Below are 24,483 nucleotides of genomic sequence, written 5' to 3' on the forward strand. Positions count from 1 at the left end.
AACGGTGACCCTCAAAAGCTCTTGATGTTGATGAAATGGAGCAAAATAAAATATAAGAACTTTATTGAAAGACACCAAGCAATATTTTGAGTCAAAGGATGTATTTAGATAACAACTAAGGAAATATACAGACAAACTCCACATTAATACAAACAGATATGGCTTCACATATAAGAACTGTTCTATTTTTTTGTCACTCCGATGTTGGTTTTATGCAGTTTCACATTCTTTACAAAACAAAGATAATATGGTGTTTTATTAACAAATTACAATTATAAAGAAAACATTTAGGTGTTAACAAACAAGAATTTATTAACAAAACTGCTGATGTCTTTCCAAAATGTGTGTGTGAAAGCCGAGTAGATTTGCAGTAATGTGACGTCATCGGCAGTCGAAGGACCCCGAGCCGATCCTGCACCCGAGCAGATCCTGTACCGACACCGGCAGGTTCTTTCTTGTTATTCACTGGAGGATTCAATCCATATAATATTATTATTTTGCAGAATAATGCTCGAATGGCAGCGTGCACCTCCACAAATTATACATCAAAACAAGTGGCTTGGCTGAGGAAGATGTGCTAATACTTTACTAAGTGTTTCGATTTACCACGGTGACGTAGCTGCCAAAAACATTGCATCTTTCTTTCTTTCTTTCTCTCTCTCTCTCTCTCTCTCTCTCTCTCTCTCTCTTTCTTTCTTTCTTTCTTTCTTTCTTTCTTTCTTTCTTTCTTTTATTATCCTGATCTTGGGTTAGACCTCCACCCACCGCTGTGATGTACGTTGGAGGAATGCTACCCACCCCTCCGGCCCCCCTCACAGACACTGGAGAAACACGTTCCTTTATATACAGATTGAGGGTTTTCTGATCTCTTACACTTCCTGGTTGGAGAGCCCGATTGTGTTGCAGAACTTTGATCAAATTGTGGTTTGCTGTTGTTCGAGACGTCTAATAGAGCTAATATTCTAGCTTTACTTTAGCTGATTTCACTAAAATCTTCCTGAATATGTAAAAGATAAGGCTGGTGTTTCTGCTGTTTTCTATTTATTATCCTGATCTTGGGGTCATCACTAGTGATGTGTCGTTCGCGAACGAATCTAATATTTTTAACGGGTTTTAAGTGAATGATGAAAGACGAGTCCCTGTAGAGAGCCGTTCATCTTGTCTTCCAGTAACCATCCCCCCACTCCGGAAGTCTGCAAAGCGTAGACCTCCACCCACCGCTGTGACGGACGTCGGAGGAATGCTACCCACCCCTGCGCCCGCCCTCACAGACACCGGAGAAACACGCTACTTTATTCGAAGGTTACAGGATGCAGAAACCATTTTGTTGTTTCTGTTTCCTCTGAGTCTGTTTTTGAATGTCTAGCTGGAGGTTCCTCAAAGTCCTTTGTAATATTTAAGGAATTTTCTCCATGGATCTGAGAGGCAGAAGAATCAGAAATAGATTGACAGTCTGATCTCTTACGCTTCCTGGTTGGAGAGTTTGATGTTGTGGCAGAACTTTGATCAAATTGTGGTTTGCTGTTATTCAAGTCGTCTAATGGAGCTGATGTATCAGCTAAACTTTCACTGATTTCACTAAAATCTTTCTGAAAATGTAGAAGATAAGGCTGGTGTGTCGGCTCTGATTCAAGGAGCTGGGATTCCAGCCTGACCTCCCCTGAGGTAGGACCCTGTGCTTCCTGTGGGTCAACCTTCAGGCTCCTTTCGTTAGTCAGGACAATGCTGTTCTCTTTCTGATTGTCCATTACCATCTGCCGTTTGACAGCCTTTCTGTTGGGCTGTTTAGACCCTGTGTTTGTAGAGTCCTGCACATCGTTCCTCTGCTTATTGTGGTCCTGTGCGTCTTGCAGCGTGGAACACGTTTCAGCCTCTCCTTTATGGAAATCCTCTGCTTCCTGTAGCAACTTGTTGAGGTGTCTCATAGCTGCATTTAGCTCATTCTGCAGCCTGAACTCACTTTCAGTTTTAATGTGAAGATTTTCCTCTAAGCTCTTACAAGAAGCCAGTAAATCCTCTTTTTCTTGGTTCAAATTTTCAGTTTCATCTTGTCTTTCCCACTTTTCTTGAACTAGTATGCAGTGTAACCTCAAAGTTCGATCTTCAGACTTACGATATTTGTCCTCCATACTTTTGGTAGCCTCCACTTGTGCAGAAAGCGCTTCTTTAAGGGACTGAATTTCTGCACTCTGCTGCTCGTTCAGAAGTCTCAGTTCAGTGTTTTTGGACCGAAGGATTTTGTTATCAGATTGCTCCTTTTCCAAATATTGTCCAATTTTCTGGCATTTAACCTCCAGTTTGTGGAGGGATGTGAGATATTCCTCTTGTTGTGCAGCCTTTATTATGTTTATGGCATGTTAGACCACATTCACCTACTCACCAGAGTGGACAGTCAGGGAGAAAAGAGACATGCAACACAAACAGGGAAAGAGAGGGAGGGGGAAATGGAGGGACAGCAGTACACAAGAAATATAAAACAGACCACCAATACAGTAGGGTCATCATGAAAACAAAGTAATAATAATAATAATAATAATAATAACTAGGGAGCAGCCGGATACTCGTTTCAGACGAGTATCCGGTACAGGTAAAGCATTTTTGACGAATACGAGCTTGAAACGAGTAAACCTCGTAAATGTCTGTAATCGTGCTGAAAGAAAATCCTCATTGGGTAACTGACTGTCTTCACGCTCTGTGATTGGCCAGTCACATAGAGCGCCCGCCCCTCCCCACACACAAAACTCTCTAGCCGGCCAGGAGCGCAGTCCGTCTGGCTCATCCACGCACACACGCAGACAGTAACGGATCTCGCTGTTATTGCTTCACTGTTGCTCACGTTTCTTCAGTTTTCCCTAGGTTTTCTTCAGCTCGCCTCTTTTTCGGTTGAATGTTTAAAGTTACTTTTTTCGTAACTTTCATGGTGCATTTGACAAGACAGAGCTGACATGCTGCATCAGTCACTCACTACCTCCGCTCCGGTCGGGTTTTTTATTTATTTTTTTACTCCCTCTCTCTCCCTCTCACCCTCTCTATCTCTCTCAGACACACACACCTCAATCCACATGGTTTTGTTTAACTTTGTGTGGGGCAAAATGCCAAGAACGTTAAGAAAAAAATCAGTTTAATCAAATTAAAATTAAAAATATATACATAAAGTATTAATCCATGCACTTAAATATTAATGTTCTGATTTTATTGAAACACTTGTTCTGTAATAGTTTCTTTACTATTGTGATCAAAAATATTTAATCTCAATTTTGAGGCTGCTCTGTAAATAGTTTTCAAATAAACAATACACATAGCAACTTCTGATCAATCCTTATCAATTTCAGACTTAAAATAATATATTGATGTAAACCACACCCACTTCTGGTTAAACCACGCCCACTTCTGGGTTATGCCACGCCCATTCTGAGTACAGATACAGATACAGATAAGTTAGTTGGTTGAACAGATAAGTTAGTTGGTTGAACAGATAAGTTAGTTGGTTGAACAGATACAGATACAGATAGTGGTGTACTCACTCATCCCTAATAATAACAACACATCTACAAGAATAAATGGAATAGGAGCTGTTAAATTTAATTGTCCATATTTATAGTAGCATGTACGTGTGTGTGTGTGTGTGTGTGTGTGTGTGTGTGTGTGTGTGTGTGCGCGCACGTGTGAGGATGCTTAAGTTTCCATGGAAACAAAATGCTTGTTTGAAATATTTGGGAACTGCTTCCTGCTAGTGATCAGTTTCATCATTACATTACAGTTGCTTCCCTGACTTAGAGCTTTTGACCTTAAAATGCAGATGCATCAGTGCATTGCAGGAATTTAAAGTAGGTAGTTACACCCCTGATGACACCCAGGGGTGTAACTATACTGTCTGAGGGGTATGCAGACACATGACAGGTGACAGTAAGAATGTGTAAGAATTATTTATAAAGTTGCATGGCATTATATGATGTATTTGAGGTGACAATGTTATTCTGTGTCTTTTTCCTGCAACTTAGTACCAAAGCTGAACTGATGCTTAGTTACCAAACTAACAGATCAGCTGGGCAGAACTTGTTGTTGAACGTGTGTGTGCAGAACGGTCAAAACTAGAGATGTCCCAATCAGATTCCATCTTTCAGTTCTTTTTAAAACACAGAAAGGTTTTATTTACCTGCAACGTTTCGTTTGCGGCTGCAAACATCATCAGGCTGACGCCGATGGTGGCGTCACTTCCTTCGTTCATCCGCGGGCAGCAGAGGACGTTGTCGCCCTCTGCTGCCCGCTCTCCCCTCTCCGATGATGCAGTCCCATGTGCGATCCAACAAGTGAACTCCTTCTTCTCTGTTCATGGTCCCACGTCCACGTCTCCTTATCTCGATAGCTTCTTTTATCCATCTTTTGTATTTCTGTTGTTCGGTGTTTTTGATCCTTGTGTTGTCCCAGTCCATTATATAGTTTTCTCTTGTGCAGTGATCTGTTACGGCTGACTTCTTTATTGTGCTTTCTGCTTCTTCTTTTGCTGCTCTTGTGTGTTTTCGACTTGCCTCTTTCTCACACTCCTTTCTATGTTCTATTGTTCGTGTGTTGAATTGGCGTCCGGTTTCTCCTATGTATGAGAACTGAAATGTCCATCAGGACCTGTTGCATAACGAGCCGTCATCTATTACACAGCGCTGCTTATCAGCGCATTCCGGAGGCCATACTTCTACAAAACACTCTAGTTTCCTTACATTGAACAACATAATTACACTGACGTTTCTTTATTTTACTAAAAAAACTAGAGGAGGTGGACAACAAGCTGACAACGAACGGGAGTCATGGCAGACTAACCTGTTGCTGGTCTCGTTTCATTTTGCTACACAGCTTTATTTCCAGGTTTTTTCAGGCTGAGCGCTCTGATGTTGGCCTCATTTTGTTAACTAAATTCATTTGATCATGTGACAAGCTCTTCTTCTGTGGTTTTGATAGTGGCGCTCTCGCGCCCCCTGGTGGCACAAAATACAGTACACCCACACACAGCAGAAGGACGTGCACTGGCAGTTAATCATTTTACCAGCTAACTATGTACATCCCTACTCTGAACTGTTTATAAAATGTTTTCATATATTTTGTTCTTTAAATGATAAAACAAAAAATAGATCATAATGGGTTAAAAACATTATAAGCACCATCAGAAAAGTTTAATCATTAATGTTTCTTACTCCCTTTGCAGTGAAAACTATCTGTAGACACCCCCCTCCCTTTTTTTATTTAATAAACTTTTTATTGACAGTTTTTCATTTAATATTTTTGCTCTCAAGTTTTATCTGGCAAATAGAAGTATCAGCCTTCAGAGATGATCTCAACATCTCTGTTGTCACATCCTTGATTCCCGCTGAACTGCAAACACGGATCCCAGGAGAGGAGTTTAATGACCTCTCCTGAATGACCCTCAGCAAAATAAAACACCTCTTTAAATTTTGCAAAGTGCAATTATTTTTTGCAACCAGTTGTAGCAATAAAACAGCCGAGTCGTGAACAGGAGTCAACTTTTCATTGACGACTAACAAATCCAAGGTAAAGCGTGACGTTCGCTCCCACACATTCTGATTAGACTTCCTGTTTGCCCTTGAGAAAGACAGGCAGGGAAAGATGGAGGAAGAAATAAGGCGTCATGTGATGTTCACTGGCGCATCTTCAAAAACCCCTACCCCACTGTGCCAGAGTGGCACAAAGCATCTGCCTCCATCGTTCAGTCAAAAGGAAAGTCAAAATTTAATACGGTTAACCACCAGTGGAGGTTTTGTCATGTCTCCTTTTTCCTTTCACTCCAAAAATACCGTCATGTTTACCTTTCTTAGTTTTTCCTCAGAGCATCATCAGTAGCATCAATAACTGGTTTTCCCTTCTTCGTTTGAGCTGATATAGTCTTCTGTACTTTCTCTGTTATTCTTTTTCCCATCTTTTCAAACAAAAGCCCTGTTTCGTCCACAGAAAGCTACAAAATGTAAACAGTCAAAGTCACTGTTTGTGCTGCTAATGTTTTATTTATCGAGGACGTTGAGCTTTTTCTATGTGTGTGTGTGTGTGTGTGTGTGTGTGTGTGTGTGTGTGTGTGTGTGTGTGTGTGTGTGTGTGTGTGTGTGCGCTTTCTTGTCTGCCTGGAGCAGCAACAGAGAATGAGTGTGGGGGTATGAGAGAGAAGCAGCAAGCGGTGTGAGCAGGTGGCCTTGTGACATGACACTCACCGACAGACAAAAAGCCATGGTGTTCAGATATGCACATAAACAGTGTTACACACACACACACACACACACACGCACGCACGCACGCACGCACGCACACACACACACACACACACACACACACACACACACACACACACATACCAGTATTTTTCAGCCCAATCTCCCCAGAGCGCTGGCATTCACAAACAGAGCTGGTTTGATTTTTGTTTTGTTGTTTTGTCACCCAGCATGGCTCCCTTATGGTGCATCTTTTAATCTAGCCATCCCTAACTACTTCACATGTTTGTATTTCTTCATTTACTACATCCCTTAATCCACATGCATGATTTTTTTTAATTTTATGTCATTATTTGATTTCCTGTCATTGGTGGCAGGCTGGGTGGGGCTTGGGATAACTTTTCCGGCAAAAGCAACATGAGACACGATGCACTCGTTTAAGCAGGAAGAAGCATCCCATCAGGGTGACATCTTGGGAGCGTCTGACTCGATATGATCTGGGTTCACATTTCCGAGCTCTGCGACAGGGTCTCTATTTTCCTGTCTCTGTGGAAGCCTGTGGACTCCCGTAATGAGATGTTAAAAAGCTAACCTCCTCTCATTACTCCTAACTGTCCTCCCCTTTCTCTCTCTCCCACTCACTTGACAAGCTCAGAGCAGGTTTTAATGAATATTTTAGTGTCCTCTTGTTCTCATTCTGCTTGCTGCTTGGGATCAATGATTAAGTCCATGCTCCTGTCTGACAACTCTTCCCTCTTCCTTCCAACTATTTTGTCAATACATCTTTTTTTTTAATTCATTCCAATTTATAGCGAGTATCAGCGTCCTGCACCCTACCCTCCATATGACACCTGGTGATACTTTCACTGACTGAGTTAATTATAAAATGATTTTTTTTCTGCAGCTTTAATAGAAACTGTGAGGCGCCGGGGGGTGGAGGGGATGCTGCTGGCTTTCATTGTCTCTTATTGAATGCTGTGAGTTTATTGAATGTCATTGCCAAAGGGATCGTTGTGAAAAGAGCAGACAGAAGTGAACGGGTTGTTGATGCAAATCAAAAGTGTCCAAGTGTTTTGTTACATTTCAGTAATTCATCAAACAGGTGACTGCCTCGGCGCAGCTCACGCTACAACAAAAGCAACCTGTAGTTTATTTTTTTGTTTATGTACTTTTTTTGCAGTTTAGCTGCAGATGGTTGTTTAACGTTACATGTCACCCTCGAACAAAATTAACTGTCAGGGAGATGAAAAAAATAACGGTCAGGCATGGAGGCAATGAAAGGAACCGGGCCCATGTCCCACTTAGCATGTTTCTAAGAGAAAAATCACCATCTTCGGCAAAGCAAGTGAAAATCGGTCATCGCAGTCCCAATTTGTGTGCTTTGTTTAAGTGACAGCTGAAATCATGCATAATTACCTTCAGCAGCAAATGACAGATGTTTGACACCAGTGCGATAAAAACCTCTGCCAACCTGCTTTGTTGTTGTTTTGGGCTGCAAATGTAGCAACCCTTGACAAGTTACATTCCAGCGCAGGATGATGATTCATAAGGCGTATTTTAACAAATGCAGACAGTGAAACTAGTTTAGGAACTCTTTCTTAAAACACACACATCTTACTTGTGTGTGTAGAGTGAATCAGGGTGGGTTGTGTAAAACATGGCCGACACTGCATGGTGTAGTCCGTCTGTGTTGGTGCTTTTACCTGATGCTAAACTACAAGCTTTAAAGGGGTAGTGTCAGTGACCCCCGACAGCTTCACACAGCTTCGTCTCAGCTGTTATTCTCGTTAAGGAGTGTGCACGTACAGCATGCGCGCCTCGTGCACGAGCCTCCTATTGAAGCTGCCATTACGCTTTTGGCCTGAGGGGGCAATCGCGAGCATAAAAATGCAAAACTCTGTAAAGTCCCTTTAAGAAAGGTGTGGTACTTTCATGCACGTTAACAAATAAATAAAATGTAAACTGGCTAGTATTCATGTATTCTACTTCCTATAGTAAATGGCTTGTTTTTGTATAGTGCCTCCTTGGGGTTCTACTGCCCCCCAAGGCACTTCACAACGCATCCACGCACGCACACACACATTCACACGATGGTGGTGATAAGCTACAATGTAGCCTCAGCTGCCCTGGGGCTCGCTGACGGAGGTGAGGCTGTTCACAGTCGCCACCGGTCCCTCCAACCGCCATCATCAGGCAAGGTGGGTTTTGTGTCTTTACTGACACAATTATATTAGTTTGCAGCAAATACTCATCAGCAGGGGCGGGGTTAGGGCTAGCTACTATTGCTCAAGCCCTGAATGTTTTCTGAAAAGCCCCGAATCTAATTTTGACCTTTCACAGGGTATCCGCGGAGTCTTGAAAAGTAAAAGGTGATAAATCAATTTTGGAAAAATTAAGACCCTTAAAAAGTATTAAAAAGTCTTATCACGGCTTTATAAAGTCTTAAATTTAGAGATATTTTTTCAGAATAAGACCCGAGGGAGCATAAAAAAAAATTAAAAAAAATAGTACGCTGTTGTGGGTGCGTTAGTAATTTTTCTCTCAGAGCACCAGGGCAGACGGGGTGGAAGCTCAAAAGTGCAAAGAACGCTCTGGTGTTCCCGGTGCATATTACAAACGCACCTAAATGTTAAGACGGAAGAGAATGTTGGTGAACGTGAACGCACAACGAGAATGGGAAAGTGCAAGTTTGCAGCGTCCTGGCTGGATTTCCCGGATTTCAAAGAATGGCTGCAGCCAGTCGAGGGGAGCGTGAGGAAGGCATACTGTACGATATGCAAGAAGAAAATAAGTATCGTGCCAATGGGCATAAACTCCTTAAAGTCGCACATGTGTTGTGCTAGCCACAAGGCTGCTGCTAGCCACCGAGAGCGGAAGCTATCCATCGCTAGCTTCTGTGGAAATCGGGTTGAACCACCACAACACAGTCCCAACTTGTTCAAGCTGGCTTTTGTATGACCTTCTTCACCACTCTCACTTTATTCTGCTCTCCCCACCTATTCCACCTTCCTCATGATCCACTGATTTCCCTCTTTCCTGTTCACTCTCTCTCTTTCTTAACATATTTTAATCACAATTGTCTATTTTTTGCTCATTTTAAATATATTTTAACCATTTTCTAAATTATTTTTTATATTTTTACATTTTTTGTTTTTCTGAAGCGCCTCGTGATTTTTACCTTGAGAGGTGCTATAAAAATGATATTTTCTTTCTTCTTCTTCTTCTAAAGTTACTCAGAGCCACAGTAGAAGGTCCAGCCTGAGTTAAGCTGTGGTAACTGGAGAGGAACAGAGAAACAGCATTAAAGCTTTTGCTGTTTGCTTGTTCAAGTTTAATTCAAATAGAATATATAAGACATCAATCATATAATACTTTTATTTATATTTAACAGTGATGTTAGAGATAAAATGCAGAATAGTTTATTTCAAAGCAAAGTTTTATTTCAAGGCTCAAGAACAGTTACTTCCCCTTAAGGGATTACCACTTTGATGCACACAAGCACCAAAAACTTTATATGCCCAAACCTAGCTGTGATAATTTTACTTTCACATGCCAGCAGTGTTTATAGTGCGTTTATTTATCCTGTGATTTTTACTTTGGCATTACTCCAGAGTAAATATGAGGACCAGGACCTTCATTGTGCCAGCAGCACTTCCTGTTGTTGGACAATGGCAGTAGAGCATTCCAATCCTAATTTCGAATGCCTTATTATAATTTAGGTTAGGGATGTACAATAAATCGGCATCAATATTTTTTAACATATCGGTATCTGTCCCATAAATAAAATCGATTTAACAACCGATATTTTTTCCATCTCGTCTCCATTTATCTGTTTCAGAGGGTGATCGGGGTGATGTGTAACTGTTTAGTCATGTGGCAGTGATTGTAATCATCTCAGAACCGTAATTGTGTGTGATGTGTGTACATAATAATGTAAATTCAGCTTTAATAATTTTCATTCTTTACAAAATCTGCTGATTTTAGAAGCATTAATGTCAGTATATCGGTTATCGGCCATAACAATGATCTTAATATCGGAATCGGCCCAACAATTTCATATTGTTGCATCAGTAATTTAGGCATTTTCTACCTGCCATATTTTGAATTACCAATGATTTCAGTGACTTCTGTGAATTTAGACTTTTCTTTAATGGAAGGATAATACATTACTGCATAAACATGGATCACATCCTAATGTAAACTTTTCACGCTGCGGTATAGAAGCTAACAATAAACGTATTATATCATCATATCGGTTCATAAGTGTAATCTAGTGCAAGCACTAGATTAAAGCAGATGCTTGATGTGAAGAGAGCCTGAAATGCGACCTCCTGAACAGAATTCCTCACACAACCGGGTCACGCTGTGGTGCTGTCTGTCAACTAGTGCTGCGCCACTGTTGCAGAATTACCGACTGACACAAAAACAACCCGAATTTTCTCCGAGCCTGACAGTAAGTCATGTGGACCGTTTCGTCGGCCAGGGCTTCGAGATATGTTCAGATTCGCCGCTGATTCTAACCTTACATCCCGTTCCACATTTTGTGAACTTGACAAATCTGCCCGAAGGCAGCACAGGCTGACATTAGCTAAATGGAGTGAACCACGTCTCTCAAACTTTGCATTTAGGTAGGGAATTGTCTTTAGAAGATGTTAAAACTTTTATTTAGCTTACTCACCTCAGACTGGAGTCTGCCATGGTGGGGGAGCAGAGTCGGTGGGCTGCATCTTAATTTGCGGAAGAGCCACGGTGGGCACGGCCTCCCTCTTCAAACGGAGACGTGCAGAACAACCCAGTTCAAACTCCATCTTGTTGGCGAAGGAATCGCGGGTAAAATGCTGGTTGCAAACTACAGCACCAGGTGGGAGCTGACTGTTTTCCAGACACCGATTGCGCGCAATCACTGACGCCTAATTTCTAAATCCAGCAGAAAGGAGTGCAACCCCACAGAGCCACCGAACCCACTACACTACACCTTCTCACCATACTAACACGATATGGAGCACTAAACCCGAACTACTTTCCTAATAACACTAACAGCCAAACACTAACTAAACTACAATATCCAACAGCCAAGCTAACACTAAATAAGTATGTATAACACTAAAAGCTACACTAAAGACTAGGATATGCTAATGCTATATGCTAACACTGAACTACGGCTAACCTCCTACACTCGCTTGCAAATCCAACTCTCAACTCGCCACAAGGCGTGGCCGAGACGCTCGTTGCTTTTATAACGTTGACACAGAGCTGCTACGTAGTACTCTACTGGTTTACGTAGTATCTTTCTCTTTAGCTATTGGCTAAAGTGTATTCAAAATGACTCAAACTCTGTTTTAAGGTGAAGGTGGCGCTATATCGTGGTATTTAGGCAGAATTGTTTATTTTTTAAAGAAAATGCACCAAAATGCTAAAATAATGAATACACACATTTAAAACACTATTAGACACTCATTTATACAGTTCATCAGCAAAAAAAAAAAAAAAAAAACGTTAATTTAGACGTTACTTGCTCTTTAAAAGTAGAAAAATCACGCATCTGGTCCAAGCCCCGGATCTTCTTCTATCCTAAACCCGTTCAGCAGCATTAGATTAAACATTAAAGCAATGTAAATTATTTTGTTTTAAGCATTTTGATTTTCATAAACTATCTTTTCAGTGAAGTGCGTCACTTACTAGAGGTTGTTTTTATTGCTGAGCCCAATTCACAAGGGCAACGGCTGCTCCCTGCTAGCTGCTCTTCTTATAGGAAGATCTGCAGGCAAAGATGGGGGCTACAGATTTGTGCTCATCAGTTCATGAAATCCAGAACAATGGCAAAGTCATCCAAGACTAAAGATCAACCAACATGCTCATTAACAAAATACTTTTTACCTTTTTTTTTGCTTTCTTTAGATACATTTTCTGATCTAAAGCTTGTTTCCCATCTGAGAAAGAGGGTGGCCAAGCATGGAGCATCATTTAAAAACCAAAAGCAACACGTACGGCATTATTCTCATCACTGCATATTGTTTCCTTCACTTAACTCCAGACGTTTGAAGTGCATCTTGATGTGGTTTTTCGCCGCAGACAGCTCTTTGAGTCTAATTACAGTTTCACCCGTAACCTCACTATCACCATGCAAATGCATGTCATAATAAACGAGTCTTTCATAGGACGGCTCCAACCCTCTCCTCTCCAGCCAATGGCTGCTGTTGTTCTGGAGCTGCGACTTTCCCAAAGGCAGCTTTCTGTCATTTGTAAATATTTATGTTTTATTTTTTGTTTTTTTGTTTCACAACTCATGCACCCCGCTTCTCACCTCTCGACAGCATGGATCAAATGGTGCCTGTGTCTGCCAGCAGTGTGAAGCATGCCTACTTTTCATGTGTTGCCACAGACATGCATGTTTGCTCTGCATGATGCCACCACTGTTTCATTTTAATAAACACCTTTTGTAAGATGAGCTGAAAAAACGGTTTGAAATCTAATTGAGCTACTCAGTCTAAAAACGCTGAGTCAGATGTGATGACTAAGTTTTATTCACAGACAAATCAACTTCTCAGATGCATCAAATGAGTCGCTCATCCAGACACAGAGAAAGCACATTTTCTGCTTTGTGTTCATTCTTTGGCTTTTAGAGAGCCCTCGTGTTAGCTTGCAGTTAGTTTAATGAAAACAATTTGCATTTTGTCAGGATCATGTTTGAAAGCTTAACAAAAGCCCCTGTGTAGACCTGTTTTAAATCCTCTAAACCTTCCTGGAGAGGAAATTGAAGACAAACAACATTTGTAGGTTCAGATTTAAAATTCTGTTTGTGGTATTATCGCACACGAATCTCTAAAACTGTCTGCAGAACTTTTGAAAAGCCATCCTGGTGTTTGCTTTCAAAACATCTGCTTGAAAACAACCAACGTCTTTGAACACTTCCAAGATCTTCTTTCTACGGAGCTTGGGTCAAATTAATAAGTGAAAGCAATCACCTGCAATTACAAAGCTGCAAAAAATTACCATGCAGCCCGTGCCCTTTAGCTTTACAAGGCAGTTAGTGTCTTATAAGCTGTGGTTTCAGTTTTATAGCTGCGGCGGTTTGTGTTCGGCCTCACAGCTCTCATTAAGCTGGTTTCCAGTGTCAACAGGCACCTTTTTCAGCAGAAAACTCTGATCAACCTAGAGCGTGTCACCTCTCCAGCTCCAAACAGTTGTCACATAAAGTTTGCACCTCGCTTGTAAAAATAGTGTCACATTAGCAGCTAAAGATAAAGTTTTAATATTCATATATTCATCATATTTTATCCCTTTTGACTATAAAAGGAAACAAAAAAGTTTCCCAATGCTACCTTGAGCTAGAATATTTAATAAAACTATTACTTCTGGATTATGTGCAGTGCAAGGTTACAAAGGTCATCTATAAACCATGAGCCCTGAGCCAAAATAATCACCACTACAGTTTCGTAGAGAAGGAAAAGAAGAGGATATTTCCTCATTAGCTCTGGTCTTGAGACAGCTGAAGGACTTAAGTTAGTGATTTATTGAAGTTGTTGTGTTGGGGAACCTTGTTGTGACCCTTTCTACCACTGAGAGTGGGAGTGATGAAGTGAGCATTATGACAGAGTTCAACCAGAAGTCACTCATCGCTGAAGAAAGTAGACATCAGCTTTCAGCTGCAAAATAACGGATACAAAAGATTTAACAACTGCACATTACTACATTACATTGGTATTACTTCTGTCTAATCAACTCCAACCGAGGCATAACTAAGTCACTGTACTCCATTATCAATAAAATTCACCGGCCATCTGATACTCTGCCCCCACATGTGCTCTACTGCTACTTGTAATGCCCGTCTTCTGTTCAACGAAAAAATAATAAACATTCACCGTGCAATCACCCAAAGCATCCCCCCTACCTCCCCATATGATCCTCCCAAACCAACACAGTTATTTTCCATTTTCCAACTTCCCAGTGATTCTGAGATATCAGATATTATCCACAAGTCAAAGCCTTCTACCTGCCTTCTCGACCCCCTTCCCACGGCCTTGGTTAAATCCTGCCTCCCCTCCCTGCTCCCTCTCATCTCCGCTCTCATACCTTTCCTCCAGTATCGTTCCCTCTATCTTCAAAACTGCTGCAGTTACTCCAATACTTAAAAAACCTGGTTCGGATCCTAACATTTTAACTAATCTCCGCCCCATCTACAACCTACCCTTTGTCTCCAAAGTTTTAGAAAAAATAGTCGCTACCCAGCTCCACACCCATCTGACACTGAACTCCTTCTATGAACCCTTCCTGTCCGGTTTCCGCCCACTTCACAGCACAGAAGCAGCCCTCCTCAAAATAACTAACGATCTCCTCATTGCTGATGATTCCGGTCTACTATCCATCCTGGTCCTCCTTGATCTGAGTGCGGCCTTTGACACAATATCTCATTCCATTCTCCTCCATAGGTTATCTTCCATCGGCATTGCTAACATCCCACTTCAGTGGTTTCAGTCCTACCTATCAGGTCGCACTCAGTTCATTACTATCAAATCCTCCCACTCACAGCCCTCGTCTGTCTCTTCTGGTGTGCCCCAGGGCTCTGTCCTGGGGCCCCTCCTTTTCATTATATACATCCTTCCCCTTGGCAATACCTTCCGCAGATTCAATATTCATTTTCACTGCTTCGCGGATGACACCCGGCTCTATCTGTCCAGTAAGCCAAATTCTGCACTTCCTCCCTCCTCCATCATCACATGCCTTCAAGGAATAAAATCATTGTTCAGTTCGAACTTCCTGAAATTAAATACAGACAAAACAGAACTTCTTTTGGTTGGTACCAAGAACACCCTCTCAAAATTTGACAGTTTCTCTCTCACAGTTGATAATACTTCAGTTTCCCCCTCTCCCCAGGTAAAGAGTCTGGGTGTCATCCTAGACAGCACATTATCCTTCCAATCTCATATCAATAGCATCACACGGTCAGCTTATTTCCATCTTCGTAACATTAATTGTCTTCGCCCCTCCCTTGATGTCCACTCTACTTCTATTCTTGTCCAAAGTTTGGTTACATCACGTATCGATTATTGCAATTCTCTTCTCTCAGGCCTCCCTCAGAAAACCCTCCGTAAGCTCCAGTTGGTTCAGAATGCAGCAGCACGCATCATTACTAAAACTCCCATCTCTCATCACATCACCCCCATCCTCAAACAACTCCATTGGCTACCAGTGCACACCAGAATTAACTACAAGATTCTCCTTCTCACCTTCAAGGCCATCCATAACCTCGCCCCTCACTACCTCACAGATCTCGTTCACATCGTCACCTCGTCCCGTTCCCTCAGGTCCTCCTCCTCCATTCATCTCTCTGTGCCCTCCTTTCGTCTCAGCACCATGGGGAGTAGAGCCTTCACCTGTACCGCTCCCAAACTCTGGAACTCCCTTCCCCCTCTCATCAAGAACATTAACTCATTCACAGAATTCAAAAAACAACTCAAAACTCACCTCTTCATAACCACATATCAGCTTTGAATTTTAGAGTGTCTTGTTTGTTCATGTTTACGTATGTTTACTTACTGAATGATTTGTGTTTTTATTCTGTACAGTGTGCTTGAGTGACCAGAAAGGCACTTTTAAATAAAATGTATTATTATCATTACATATATCTGTAAATATATAAATAAATATTGATGCAATTTTGAATTCTAAGAACAAATCATTTGGAGCTATGGTCTTTAACTTCAAATGCTACATCAAATCCTCTTGATCTGCACAATTTTATGTTGTTTTAAGATCCGCTCCACCTTTGTTCTATTTGACTAAGTTTTAGTTTTTGTGGAGCTTGTTGTCACAGCTCCGTTGGCAGACTTGTAATTTAGAATACCGGGATTAAAAAGTGACCCTTACATCTTTTTTCACACTGGAATCATCAGTGGCACGGAATGGCACTGCTTCAAATAGAATCCATTATAGTCTATGGGGATGTGTGAAACTAGCCACGATGCACAAATGTTCAGGCGCGTCCTGGAAGCAGCTCACCGTGCCACGCCACTAAAGATAGGATTGGGTTCTTTTTTACAGCGAGCCGCTTCTGGGACATGTCAATTTTTGCAGCAATAATGAGGCTAGACAGGAAATCACATAAGTTTTCAGTGTGAAACCCCTGTTAATTTTCAAAATAAAAGACTATTACAGCGATGCAATTTCATATCTATGTAGACTGCATCAATACGTGTGACCTCACAGCTCATTAGTGCAACTGTGTGTTTCTCAGGTCTTTAATCCTGGCAGTGGAGAGGAACAAAATCATATGACATCAAGCAGTGATATGAAATGTGATTCCTTCCATTTGATTTAATGGAGGTTGACATAAACAAACCGTGACCTTTGAAGATTTTGTGATCTTGCGAGTCCAGCGAGGGAGCCGTTTAGCAACCGAGACTCTCCCAGTGTGTACTGGACTGCATTTAAGCTCCGCTCCCCTAATGCTTCCATTGTAGGAGTTAAAGGGTAAGCAGGCCAGAAGGTGATTAAATGACACAGGTATTCCAGTCACCAATTTCTTATCAGAACATCCTGGTTCCACAACATCGGGCATCAAACTTACACCTGAGACAGCAGTTTTTTACTCGTTCTGCACATCAGCAGGGAAAAAGAAACATGTAACCATCAAATTCAAGAGCAAGTAACGAGTCTACCGAGGCATCGGGTAAGCTGGTTGACAAATTGTGACTTGTGTCAATGTTACCCAAATAGACATACTTTTGGTTTGAGATACATTCAACAAAAGCCTTTAAAAGTCTTGTTTGATGTCATTTTCTCCAGAAACACAAATGTTCTTCTGCAATCGTCTCCGCTTTTTAAAAAAAAAATACATTTGTAATTTTTTACTACTCTGGGACATAAATTGGTGTTCGAGACCCTCAGAAATACACTCACCTTATTTTATTTTTTAGGTCAAATATTCCACCCTGCAGGTTGCACGCGTCAAAATTGTACTCTGGGGTAAAACATGCACTTTTGTGCAACACCAGAAAACAACAGCATGCAAAACGAAGTTTGTTGAGAAAAAAGACAAATAAAGAAGGGCAGTTCTTAATGATGTTGTGCACACAACTGTGGTTGGTTAAATCAGGTCCTTTTAGATATTCATCACATTCAGCTGCTGATACAGAATCGTCTGAATGTTGCAAATGATTTAGTCATAATGATCCTTTCACCCAAGCAAACCAGAGGCGGAATTTCTTCACAGTTAAGGCCTGAATTAAATTATATTGTTAGTTAATACAGCTTTCAGAAAGCTAGCAAAAGTTATTCCTTCATTTGTTCTTTTGAAAGTTTGAAAAGTTCCTTAAGTTAAAACTGTATTTGTCATTCTCACATGCAGCTTTAGTGACAAAGGACTGAAAATGTTTAATTTTTAAATGCTGTCACTGTTAAACCTTCACACATCAGTACATATAATTTGACATGATGCATATTTTTGGTCCACCTGGCCTGGTATAAATGATAGACACTCAATTTCTATTTAAGTCATGAGCCAGTTTTGTTAATTGAAGCTATTTTGCTCAGTAAAACAGCGTATGAGTGTATTTGTCAAATTGTCCGTAAATCAGTTTGAGGCAAAGCAACTCTATTATTATTGCACATACTCATTTAGCAGCAAAGAAAACCTCTTTATATACCTTAAAGCCCTTCTATTTGTTGAATTATCCATCCTCCCTCCCCTCCTCTACCCATTAACCTTTTCTTTTACCACAGTCCTACCTTGATCTGTTCCTCTTTCTGTTCGTTTGCCTGATGTTGGTCAGCTGAGCCCTGGTGTCTCTGAAAGGAAGCCTCCTGTCATTTGTCTTTTTCAGGCATAAGAACTTTGCCCGAGGCATTGAGCGCCAGCTCCCAGATGGGATGGTGGTGGCATCAGTGCCAACGGAGGTCCAGTGCCACGAGGAGCTGTCAGACCCTGTGCCCGACCCAGAATACCTCACGGGTATGAAAACATATTTCATAGTTTGCCTTCTTGGCTCACTTCTGTACCACAGTGTTTCATCACTTGCTTGTCTGAATTCTTACATTTGAAAAGAGATAAAACTCGGATCTTGAGAGAAAACTCGGATCTTGATAACCAGAGTGGTATGTTTGTACAATCACTGTGACATTTAGGTTGTCATTTACAATCAGGCATAGCAAACGAGTGGTGAAAACATTGACCGTAAACCATTGGGTACGGTGTGTTTTCTGGGGTTTTTGTCAGTTATGCAGCTCTGTTAGATAATCCATGTTGATTAGCTAACCTGCATCATTTGTATTTTAGGCCAGAAACTATTTGCTCCCAATACCCATCTCAGGCTTTACATTCAAATGTAGATTCTCATTCATTCGACACATGGCAATCCTAAAGGTTGAAAAGGACAAAGGGGCTTCTTCTCTATGAGAAAGTCCAACTTTCATTTAACCTTCCCACTGTCCTAATGGGTGACCCCACGAGGAAAGTTGACCATTGAGCAGGATTGATGGTTTATCCCTTGAGGTCCACGTGGCAGGGGTGAGGTGGTGCTTACTCCTCACCCCTGCCACGTGGACCTCAAGGGATGAACCATCAACCCTGCTCAATGGTCAACTTTCCTCGTGGGGTCACCCATTAGGACAGTGGGAAGGTTAAAGGTTTTCTTCAGTTCTGATCAGCTAAAAAGTGTCAACCTTATATCTCTATAGGGTCAATAAAGAAGCAAAATGCAAGTATTCAACTGTGAAATAATCAGAAAACAGTCTAGCGTCGCAATCATGTTGGAAAGAAGTTTACACTGAAACAGATTTCCTTCTCAGCCCCCGCCTTTACAGCAATGCTCATACTAAGCAAGCATGTAGCGAAAGTGGAGAGGAAAACTCCCTTTTAACAGGAAGAAACCTCCAGAAGATCCTGGCTCAGTTTAAGCAGCCACAGTGTTGCCAGATCCAAAATCCCACAATATCGTACAGAGAGGCCTAAATTATCGTTTGTCAGTACAAATTATCGTACATTATGAATTTGATAATAACGTTCTATAAACGACTTCTCACTCCAATATAATATAACAATGAAGGTGTTTTATATTGCCCTGTTTAAATAAACATCTTTAAAACCAGTAATATAATGCTTATAAACGTGCAGAGTGTGTCGGCACCACTCCGACCTCCACGCATTGACACAATATGCACATTTGCGCAGTCCTATTTATGTCATTTCCACATAGATTAAACGCACGCGACAAAACATCACAGCAGTGGAAAAACTGACCCAATAAATGACAAAGAAGCCTACTCACCTAGTTGCTGATCTCGTTCTCCTCATCTGATTCACTGTCTGTCGCAGCAGAATGCCTTTAATCACCTGTACTAAGTGGTCTGTGCTTCTCATTGCAATGTTGTGCTCGGCTAAAAAGCCACATAGCTTGATTTCAGCATTTTTCACATCATTTTCAAACTTCTCTTTTTCATTAGTTTGCTGGAGACATTTAAGTATAGATGTCTGGTTTGGCGCAATGCATTTTACCCTTTCTTTGTGTTTAGCTCCCTTTGCATTCTAGAGAACGGAGATTTCTGATACCATCTGGATGTTGCAGCAACGACAGAAAGCCTTGGTTTCGTTCCCCGTAACAGGTGCAAGCCATCCTTTGAAAATAGGGTCCAACTCCCACGCAGGACGATAAGCTTGTGTCCGGTGTTGCTTTGCTTTACCTTCATCCGTCCCTTCTCTGGTTTTTCTTTTAAGATTAGAAGCCATTGTCTCATCGCTCTGTTCTCCTAGCTTAGACTTAACTCGGCGCGCTCGTGGGCAAACAGCAAGAACTGGCGGGCCACTGCCACATTATATAACCTTACAGTTTCCCGCGAGAGTAGGCCCTATCGATGTGATTGGGCTATTTATTGTACAGATCCAGAGTCAGTTTTTGTAATAGACACAATAGCATAAACCTGTAAGCACTGAGGTGAAATCTGACTTCACAACAGTTTAAAATTATGTAATTGACTTGGGAATGCCACAGCAAAAGACGGTGTTACTAGATGCAATGGGAAATTATCGTACATTTGAGGATTTTTGAAACTATTAATTGTACATCGTACAGAGCCCAAAATTATGGTACAAATACGATAATTATCGTACATCTGGCAACGCTGAGCAGCCATCCTCCACGACTCACTGGGGATCGAGAAGACAGAGCACGCACACACACGCACGCGCACGCACGCACGCACACACACACGCACGCACACACACACACACACACACACACACACACGCACACACACACACACACACACACCAAGCATTGTGACTATGGTTACTAAGTAAAACCTTTGTCTTGGTATTTACTACAATGAAGGGTTTAAACGTAATAACTGTAATTCTGCATATTTCTGTGAAGTGCTTCATTCAGACGGGCTGGTGCGGTTGCTGCAGACTCTTCATCAGTGGCTCTAAATCACCTCAGTAGAAAGCCCTGGATGGCAGGGCATGATTTGTTACCTGTTTTTAAAATAACAGCAGATACACAAGGCCAGTCCAAAACCGCATCATTTGATGTTGCTTGAAGTATGATGGACAATCAAATGTGATTGTGGAGCGCTGGCTCAAACTACTTTTCTTGGGTAACTTTAGAGTATATTAAAACCGTCTAATCTAAATGGATCTTCTGCTGTTATATCCCTGAGGCTCGGTCTCCTCATCCGTCCCCATTTCCACACTCTGGGTCCCTGATCTGCCTGCACAGTCAACCCTTTTTATCCTTCCGTTGCTGCTGGGTTTGCATCTCACCCAGCCCAGCACAGCAGCATGTCCCTTTCCAGTGACTCTGCTGGGCTTTGGCTGCAGCAGCTGTTGGTCTTACTGAACAGTAATGTCATGAATTGAGATATAGTTTTAGTATGTCCTGCAGTGCCACACAGCAGCATGCATCATGATGTTTTCTGCTTTCCTCCCTGCTGCGGATAAAAGCAAAGTGATGCCAGGGAGAGTCATGGGGAGGATGAGTGGTGGTCTGAAAAATGGGGCAACAAAAGAAGGGAAAGGTCATCATTGGTGGAGAGATCCTGGGGTCAAATATAGACTTTATGTCACATTAACAGCCTACTTTCTTCAAAGAAACTAACTTTACTCAGCAACAACTTTTCAGTGACTCTAAATCTTTTAAAGGCATCTATGAGTGCTCTTGTAACTCAGTTGGAATCCTACACATACACTGCCCAGCCCAAATAAATGTATGTGGATAATTACTGCATGGGTAATTATCTTTCAGCTGGCAACAAGTAATTTAACTCCAACCGGTGCAATGAGCTGCTTCCCATTTCTTAAACAACCATGTGGAAAGACACATCTGGTGGTCGTGGAAAAGATGTTAGTCTGTTTGGGAAGGGTCAGATCATTGGCATGCATCAAGCAGAGAAAACATCTAAGGAGAATGCAGAAACGAGTATAACTGGGTTAAGAACTGGCCGACGCATTATTAAAACTGGTCTGATGAGTTCAGATGGACCCTGTTCCAGAGTGATGGTGCATCAGGGTAAGAAGAGAGGCAGATGAAGTGATGCACCCATCATGCTGCGTGCCTACTTTACAAGCCTGTGGGGGCAGTATTATGATCTGGGGCTGCTGCAGTTGGTCAGGTCCAGGTTCAGCAACAGGAGGGGCTCCAAAGATGAGGTCAGCCAACTCCGTGAATATACTGAATGACCAGGTTATTCCATCTTCCCTGATGGCACGGGCATATTCCAAGATGACAATGCCAGGATCCATAGGACTCAAATAGAGAAAGAGTGGTTCAGGGAGCATGAGACACCATTTTCACACATGGATTGGCCACCACAGAGTCTAGACCTTAAACCCATTGAGAATCTTTGGGATGTGCTGGAGAAGGCTTTCTGCAACAGTCAGTCTCTACCATGATCAATGCAAGATCTAGGTGACACATTAATGCAACACTGGATGGAAATAAACCTTGTGACATTGCAGAAGCTTATTGAAGCAATGTCACAATGAATGTGTGCTGTAATCAATGCTAAAGGCGGTCCAATGAAACATTAGAGTGTGACTTTTTTTGGAGTGTGGCAACTTCTTATGTAGGCCAGGTAGTGCGTAAAGAACACATTTCCTAAATCTAAAATATTGGTTTTCTAGATCAGGGGTGTCAAACTCAAACTCACACGGGGCCGAAATGAAACTCTGGGACGGAGTCGAGGGCCAAACTTAATATTTTTGAAAAAGTGACAGCAAATTTGCACGTTTTCTTTATCAACATATATGCAATTTTGAACCTTTAAATTTGGAAACAAACTTATTTCTGCATTAACACTGAATGTGGAATAACCAAATTACACACAAGCAAGTCCGTTTTAAATAAAAAGCATCAGTGGTATTCATTACTTGTGGTATATTCAGCATTTTTAAAATCTATTCAGGATTTATGTTTTCTTGTTTATTCATTTTTCTTATTTTTTATTCTCATTTTTTCTCCTGTAATACGTGTCATCGCTGCTGTGACGTCTAGCTTTCCCCACTGAGGAACAATAAAGGGATTTTCTATTCTATTCATCTATCTGCAGCCTTTCCACTTCCTGTTTACTGTAGGTTAAATCTTTTCTCATGGGCCAACAACAAAATAAAAATATCATTTTATCTTAAATGAAAATGCAACATCTCACCTGTTAACTTTCATGTTTTGGAGCAGAAAAAGAGCATAAAACCAACATATTTAAAGCTCAGTTTGCTCCACTGGTTTACTGTGATGCTCACCTGTTCCAGCCAGATACCTGCATCATGGGGTTGACCTGATCTGAGGAGGAGACTCCTGTTGTTTTGTTCATCTTCATCATAATAATGACAACATTAGATGACAACAGGTGCTCACATAGGTTTGTGCTGATGAACATGTCTGAGCAGCTTGACCACGTTGTTGTGTGTCGGGGAGGAAACACAACCACAGAGTTGTGCTGGTTTGAGCGTGTCGCTGCTCGCTGGAGTTATATCGGCTCTGTCTGGAAGTTAGTTGGAACACTTTTTCTTTCAGTCGTGAACACATTACTGAGCGGCTAGAATCTCCGTTTCTGGGCTTCAACGTCAGAAAACAGCTGAGTGAACTCGGCGCTGAGTGAGGGGAGTGTAGTTTGTCCGAGACAGCGGAGCTGCAGACACTGGCAGCAGGCGCTGAAAAAACACAAAGGAGGGGGCGCGTCGGCTCCGCGCTGACGCCGCAAAGCATCATGGGAGTTGAAGTCTTTGCGGTAAAATCGGCCAGCGGGCCAGTTTTAATATATTTTTGATACTTATCTCGCGGGCCACATAAAAATGCTCCGCGGGCCGCATCTGGCCCGCGGGCCTTGACTCTGACATATGTGTTCTAGATGATTAAAATACGAAGGAAGCTTGGCACAGTAAACTCAGCAACTGTTATGTAATTACAACATAGTCCAAATAAAAATATGGCTTCTTAATAAAACCGCAGTTCGACAGTTTTGGAACATTTTAAAATGAGTACATCAGCTCTCAACAGTATATTGTACCTAATGTGCTGGCATGTGTTAAAAATGAAGAGACAATCCTTCAGGTCCTTACATTTAAGATGTTTCTCAGTAAACTGACATGGACCCATCGCCTTGTCAGAACAGATGGAGGAATCATGTTCACATGTTCCAAAACATGACAAGTCATCACTCCAGGCAGAGGAAATGTTTCTCTCTCTCTCTCTCTCTCTCTCTCTCTCTCTCTCTCTCTCTCTCTCTCTCTCTCTCTCTCTCTCTCTCTCTCTCTCTCTCTCTCTCTCTCTCTCTCTCTCTCTCTCTCTCTCTCTCTCTCTCTCTCCTCCCCCCCTCCCTCCCTCCCTCCCTCCCTGGCGGCGCTGTTGACAAATTTAAAGCAAGCTGCATCCTGACCAATCACAAGCTTGCTGTCTCCATCACTTTCGATGGATGTTTAAAATTTTGGGCATGTCTCCGTCACCCTCTGTTATTCTGTTGGAAAGCAAGATTCAGCTCTCAAAGATCACCATGATCAACATGTTGTTAATAATTCTTGGAGAGAAATAGCTCGCACTGTCGGAAAAGACAAGGACGCGGTTAAAAAATGCTGGAGTGCCATGTTATAAACAACAGTAATTTTTACTTCTACTATGGTGTAGTGTCGGATGCATGCCGTAGAGCTCCATGCTGCCACGTACAGTTTGGAAGAATATTGGCTCACCGCAGAGACAAGCGACATGACCCATAAACGCTGCAAGTTGTGAAGCGCGTTCCATCCGCGAGCTGCATCACCAAGTGGAAAATAAATGTGTCAAGCATATAC

General features: G+C 41.8%; 1 protein-coding gene across 7 annotated transcripts in view; it reads left to right on the plus strand.

Annotated features, from left to right (window-relative positions):
• astn1 (astrotactin 1) overlaps positions 1-24,483 on the plus strand; it is a 556,409-nt gene that overhangs the window by 295,914 nt on the left and 236,012 nt on the right. For all 7 annotated transcript variants that reach the window (XM_054746696.2, XM_054746699.2, XM_054746711.2 and 4 more), the window contains one exon: positions 18,032-18,159. In XM_054746696.2, coding sequence (XP_054602671.1) covers positions 18,032-18,159 — 128 coding nt within the window. The remainder of the gene's footprint in view (positions 1-18,031; positions 18,160-24,483) is intronic.

The sequence above is a fragment of the Nothobranchius furzeri genome, chromosome 11, assembly GCF_043380555.1.
Source record: "Nothobranchius furzeri strain GRZ-AD chromosome 11, NfurGRZ-RIMD1, whole genome shotgun sequence".
In the NCBI taxonomy this organism is placed as follows: Eukaryota; Metazoa; Chordata; class Actinopteri; order Cyprinodontiformes; family Nothobranchiidae; genus Nothobranchius; species Nothobranchius furzeri.